Below are 7064 nucleotides of genomic sequence, written 5' to 3' on the forward strand. Positions count from 1 at the left end.
AACTAATAAATAAAAAATAAATTAAATAAGTACATGTAATAAATAAAATAAATGTAAATAAAGGTTTTTACTAAACATCAGTAAAAGAAACATATTCAGGTATATCTAAAAATAAATATATAGCAAAAACTAAAACTAATTTCAATCAGAAATTGAAATAACTCTGAAAATCAAACATACTTTTCTCATACTTTTCCTACACATTTTTCCTTTCAGAATTCCATACTTTTCCAAACACCCCCAAGATTTTTACGACCATATTTAACATCAGAAATAATTATTTTAAATTCCAACTATAACATGCGTTCCCTCTCTAATGAAGTAACTGTACTTTTACTTGAGTAGAATATTGTATTATTTTTTCCACCTCTGCTACTGTATAAAGTACAACTGCTGGATTTTGTGGGGAGTTGTTGGGGTCCGCTTTCACCGCCCTAGCAACAGACCTGATCCCTCACCGCCTGTAAACGCTTGTGTCAAGAGCAGTCCTCTCAAATTACCTTACATGGGGCAGCAATGACTCGACAATTGTCCACCTGCTATAGGAAACAAAAATTTTATTAAAAGAAAGGCTTTAACTTTTAAATTAAACCCTCCATCTGCAAAATTGGAGAAGTGCCCTGTCCTTGCTATCTTCGCCTCTGTGTCTTGCTCTTTTAATCTCTTGCTTTGCTAGCTGTTGTGTTCTTTCTATTGCCTTTTAAACTCTATTGTCCCAGTGGGCATTGAACAGCATGGTGGGACTCACTCAATCTAATTAAACATAAAGGTTATTTCTGTGTTAAACGACCACATCGGGCCTATCAGCTGATTAGCTTCATTCAGAGCTTCATTTAGAGCATTCGGTGCCGCAGTCCTCACATCGCTCTCTTTGGCTTTTAGCATGTCTGCTCAGGTTCTTTACTACAGGTCGGATTGAATTACCCAGAATGCTGTGTAGTGCTCTTTTGTCTGAATGTTTGTAAAAGAGCAGGAATAACACTGGAAATTGTTCCCTGAGTTACTTACTATTGAAATATGTACATATGTGTGTGCATACTGTATCTTATAGCATATCTTGTTCAATTTGAGTAATTCAACCCTAAGTGGACAATTTGAAGGGATACTTTTCCACAGATTGTTAAATATTGTTGCTTTGTAAGTACACTACATCTATTAGGTTGACTTTCCTTGTAGTATGATCACCTTATTGGCAAGTATTATTGGTTGCAGTTACAAGGAATTTGTCATGGTGTACTGGTGCTAAAAATATACAAACCATAAAAACTAGGAATAAAAAATCATAAAGCAATAGATCAAGAGTAAATAAAGATAAAGTCATTGTAACTACATTACCAAGACATCGTCTGGACATTGTAACTACATTGTAGTTGCAATACGTCACAGTGTGGACTAAAAAAACTGTGGCTTTTCGAATACGACAACACTTTTTTAGTCATTGCGCATCGACCTTTTAAAGAGCCGTAAAATAAATAAACGGCAAGCGGGAAATGACGCAGGTTGAAACGTCTTAGATTTTGCTCATGCGCAGTACAGGGATATAAGAATTTTTTGATGTTTCAGTGTGGATGAGCAACTTTTGGAAAAGCAAATGTGTGGACACGGTTTTTAGATTAAAAAAATGCTGTTTTCAAATTCATCCAGATTAGTTATCCTGACTGTTACACCCAAAAATCATGTGCGTTAATGAAAAAAAAAAAACAAGGTTGGAGATGATCCCTCTTTACTATGATAACAGTAATTCTTCTCTTCTTAATAATACAGCATACTAAGACATTCCAGGCAATTGTGTGCTATTATGTACCAGTTTAGGAAAAAACAAATATAGATACAAACTCTGTGAAGATACACTATATTTCCAAAAGTATTGGGTCACCTGAACTTTCCTGCTATATGTGGTTCTTTTCCAAACTGTTTCCACAAAGCTGGAGGCACTCAATTGTACAGGACGTCTTTAGATGCGCATTTACTTAATCTTAGGAAGCTCAAAAACTGTTCCAGAATGGCAATGCCCCTGTGCACAAAGTGAGCTCCTTGAAGATCTGGTTTACATGCTTTGGTGAGGAAGATCTTGAGTGGCCTGCTATAGAGCTCTAATCTCATCCCTACTGAATGCCTTTGGGATGAATTGGAATGCTGACTGAACCCCAGGTCTCCTCACCTACATCAGTACCAGCCTTTTGTAACACCCTTGTGGCTGATAACCACACATATCCATAAGCACACTCCAAAATCTAGTGGAACATCTTCCCAGAAGAGTGGAGGGAATTTTAAAAGCAAATTGGGACTAAATGTGGAATGCGATGCTCAAAAACCACATACTTATGACCAGGTGACCCAATACTGTATGATTTACATGGGTTGGAGTGGAAGATCTCCTGATATAGATCTCCGACCTCAACCCCCATAGAACACCTTTGGGATGAATACGAACGCTGTATGCAGTACCTGACTTTACTATAACACCATTGTGAATCTCCACAAACACACTCCAAAGTCTAGTGGAACATCATTAAAATGACATACAAATCTTAGGTTTGCAAACTTTTACCCATATAATTATGTAAAGCATTTGGTGATCATTTAAATAATACTTGACATATTGGGAATCAACCTGCAGGAACTTACTGTGGATGTATTTTACATGATTGTGGTTCATATTTTCCTTCATGCGTATCTGTAAGTGTGAATGTGGATTTAAAAAAAAAAAACTTGATCTGGGAAAAAAAACTGGATCATTTTGATTTGAATTGTAATTCATGATTAATGAGTAATGTTTTGCAATCTGTTTGAATTAGCATAAGACAGGAATCCATTTGTACACTACTGCATGAAGACTGCACTGTACATTAACAAATCTCCATACTGTACACTTACATTGTTTTCCATGATGCCTATTACTGTTACTACCTAGTGCTGCACATTCTGTTAATGTTGCACCAATTACGACATTTTATCTAATGTTGCCTTTTTTTTTTGCATCGTTATAATTGCTGCGGCCCGGGTTCGATCCCTGGTCAGGGAACCAACCTCAGCCATTAGGGTTGCACAAGCCTTAGTGCTGGTCCCAAGCCCGGATAAATGGGGAGGGTTGCGTTTGGAAGGGCATCCAGCGTAAAAACTTGTGCCAAATCAAACATGCGGATGATCCGCTGTGGCGACCCCTAATGGCAGAAGCCGAAAGAAAGTTTATAATTATTGCAGTGTTATGGTCACTTTTCAGATTATACCCTTCTGCATTTATCTTAATTCTGCACCATATACATTAGTATTTGTAATATTTATGGCATCTTTGCACTACCAGAATGCATTTATTTTATGTTTGTATATATACGATACTATGTATATTTGTAAATTTATATATTTATATTAGATCTATTATCTTTATATTAGGGGTTTTAACGGTACACAAAATTTACAGTTGGGTATGTACCTTGTTTTTGTAAGTCACGGTTCGGTTCAATTTCGGTACAGTTCGTGGAATAAATGCAAAACATTTTATTTTCTTTTTTTAAAATTAACGCAGTTTATTATTAATAACATTTGTTTGAAAATAAAATATAATAAATCAAATAATTGATTAAATTAATACATTCTTCCACATATATAAAGGATTGCATTCTGTATCATTTCGGTACGAATACGTGCACTGTTACACTCCTAGTTTATATACATTGTTATTTACACGTCTTGTTAGATTGTAAATGAATTTCCTTGGCCCTGTACTCTGCACAATCACAATAAAGGTCAATTTAATCTAATCTATTCTAATCTAATCTATTCTAATCTAATCTAATCTAATCTAATCTAATCTAAACTTATCAATGTGATATTGATGCAGTCCCAAGAACAACAGAACCTGTTGTTTGCTTTGGAAAATCAAACACTATGACATTTCTGAGTCATTTCTTTTTTTCACACCATTTGAGTTGTAAGGCTTCTTTAGACCAACAGGTGTTTTGATTAAACCACGTTCTTTTATGATTTTTTTGTTTTGTTTTTGCAGAGCCTTGTCCATCCCTCCTGCTCCAGAGGCATATGGCGGAGCTCTTGAATCAGGACAAAGAGATGGCCGCTAGCTTCCTCAACAGCGTCCTCAACCAGCTCAACTGGGCCTTCTCAGAGTTCATTGGCATGATCCAGGAGGTAAGAAAATATCCATGGACTCCTTTGTGGCCCTGTGGAGAAATTCCCAACAGCTGCATTGGCACTTTTGGTTTTAATGCTGGTACAGTAGTCGCTAATTTGTGCGCAAGAACATTTGGGCACAGAGCAAAAAAAGGCCATGTCACAGTAGAGTTTAATGAAATATTACAGCTCTTTCCGGACACGAACTGCTTGAAACTTGTAAATTATTCATAGCTGGAGTGTTCAATTGTATTGTCATTACTGTCACCAGTTGGTGGTGTGGATTAGTCTTTTCCATTTTAAGCATCCGAATTTGCATACAAATGACCGAGGCAATTTTTTTAGGACTTGGTGACTGTTTTGGTGATCGAGCATTTGTGTCTTTGCGGTTAAAAAGTGAAAAAAGTATTTTGTCAATCTATGCTAAATTTACTCCAGTAAAAGTGCCCCAGTTAAACTTTCACTTGATTGGAAGTACAAAAGTATTTGCCTTCAAATGCACTTAAGTATCCAAAATACTATGATTTATTATGGATATAATGTTCCTATTATTATTTTTGTCACAAGACTCTTTGCTTAATCAACTCAGGTTATGGGAAAAGACATTAATGTTACTCTTAGTGCAACAATCTATTATTAGAATTATAATAGTTACTTAAACACTGATTAGTATCTGTTAAAATGATCAAAAGTGCCAAATCCTTCTTTAAAAGAATTGCGCTAAAAAGGTCACAGGTGTTGTGGCAACTGACGCTGGACTGTATGAGGTGGTATCAAAAAGTTTTGAGACGTGATCTTTTTACAAGAATGTAATGTATTTATCTAGATTTAAACGCTATCACCTTCAAAATAGTCCCTTACAGATCTCCCAGGATTTCTGCCACTTCTGGAATGTTTCCTGAAAGTCTTCTTTTTGTAGCGTGTCAAGCACCTTCTGCGATCTCCGCAACTGTATCAAAATAGTGACTTTTGAGGTGGATCTTCATTTTCTAGAAGAGGGCAAAGTCCACAGGAGCCGAATCTGGCGAGTATGGTGGATGCAGAAGTGAGATCATGTGGATCGTACTCTGATAAACATCATGAACGAGTTGCCGAATCATTTTGAAATTTTGGGGGGTTGAGCTCGGTTAAGGTCTTCCTGAACTCTCTTCGTCTTCCAGTGATGTTTCTCCGCTCTTGAAGCGAACACGTCACTCAAAACACCCGTGAACGACTTGTTGCAGCAGCACCGTATGTCAAACGTCTCTTTGGAAGATTTGCCCAGTTTCACGCAGAGGCTCACGTTCATTCTTTTCTAACTTGCTGTCAGAATAACACCAGTTAGCACTGCTAGTCTCGAAACTCTTTGATTCCACCTCGTATGTTAGTGTAAGTAGATACCACCAAACGGCAATCAAAACAAGTTCATACAGAACGTGCTCTACCCTGATTGGTGGCTTGCTGCGTGTTTGACCAGTTAAATATCCAGTCATAACTAAAAAGGAACGAATGATTTCGCAAAATGTAGTTGAGTAAAAAGTCAGATATTTGACTTGGAAATGTAGTGAAGTTAAAATAAATGTCTTTCGAAATTGAAATACTTCAGTAAAGTACAGATACTCGAAAAAGCTACTTAAGTACAATTACTTCCTTACAGTCCACCACAATGTATGTTTGCATCTAATCAGGTGGTGTAATGAGCATTTCTCATTAAGCTTCCAGGAAAACGACAGATCATTAATGCATCATAAAGCCCAATGAAGGTCTGATCCACCTTTTAAATATGTCTCATAAATGTCATTCGCTTTTCCGTTACCCTTTTTCCAAAGACAGTCTTTTCACCTCCTGTGTATTGATTATGCAGTCATTTTGTACCATACCATTGCATACATGACCTCGACTTTAACGTCTTCTCCAAGCTGTTTCTTTTCCACATTGACTCCTGTTTTTTTCTCTATAATTAGAATACGTCATTGATGAAAGACGCCCATAAAGTCAGATTTTTTCGGAATAAAAAAAAAAAACACAAGCTTCCTGCCTTTCACACAGTGTCATTATGTGCAATGGGAGGCTTTTTGACTCTCTTGGGAAATTGTGGAAAAGAGCAGGACTCCCCGGTCTGTCCGGCAGCGAATTAGGCTCCAGCAGGGGAGCTGGAAAAGCACTCTGCTCAGCCAGAAGCATCTCTTAACACAGCAGTGTTTGTGGCAGACAGACCGTACCGGGTCTGCATTTACTGATTGGGCTTGATAGTCTGACTTCATGCTTCGCTCTTGCAAGGGCGACTTTTATCACTGATGATCTCTAATTTAAAAGGCAGCAATCTTCAGTGAGGCACGGTTATTTAGTAGCCTACCTCCCACCCAGAGTGGAGAAAGTAATGAGCTGGTCTAGCTATGTGGTACAGGGGTCTGATGACAAATGCCCCCTTCACATGTTCTGTAGCAGAATAGAGTTCTTTCAGAGCTTAGCAGAGATGTTAGGTAGCATTTGGTCTTCTGCTTTTGCAGATTGAGTTTTTGTCACAGCATCAGCTAAGTTTGTGCAGCCTACAGCATCAAATCACTACTCTGCTAAAAAGGATACTAATAACCTTTAACTGGTGGGGCAATGAAGTGGTATCAAAAATCTTAGAGACCTGGTCTGTTTACATGACAGTATTTTATTTATTTATTTTTACACATTTTGACCTCCAAAATAGTCCCCTTGCACAGTAATGCAGCGCTCCCAGCGTTCCTGCCACCTCTGGAATGTGTCCTGGAAGTCTTCTATTTGAAGCGTGTTAAGCACCTGCTGTGATTTATGTGGATCTTTTTATGTAGGCGAAGGGAGAATCTGGCGAGTAGGGTGAGTGCGGAAGGTAGATCACGAGAATCGTTCTCCGACGATCGTTATGCACGAGTTGCCGAACTGTTTCGACATTTTCGGCAGTTCAGCTTGTCGAAGGTTTCAATTTC

General features: G+C 37.8%; 1 protein-coding gene across 1 annotated transcript in view; it reads left to right on the top strand.

The window, feature by feature from the left end:
* The window catches only part of LOC124402106 (E3 ubiquitin-protein ligase RNF123), a 165569-nt gene that overhangs the window by 57502 nt on the left and 101003 nt on the right, over positions 1-7064 (top strand). Inside the window, exon 32 of the mRNA XM_046874774.1 lies at positions 4007-4146. Within this exon, the coding sequence (XP_046730730.1) occupies positions 4007-4146 (140 nt within the window). The remainder of the gene's footprint in view (positions 1-4006; positions 4147-7064) is intronic.

Source organism: Silurus meridionalis, chromosome 19 (assembly GCF_014805685.1).
Source record: "Silurus meridionalis isolate SWU-2019-XX chromosome 19, ASM1480568v1, whole genome shotgun sequence".
NCBI classification, from domain to species: Eukaryota; Metazoa; Chordata; class Actinopteri; order Siluriformes; family Siluridae; genus Silurus; species Silurus meridionalis.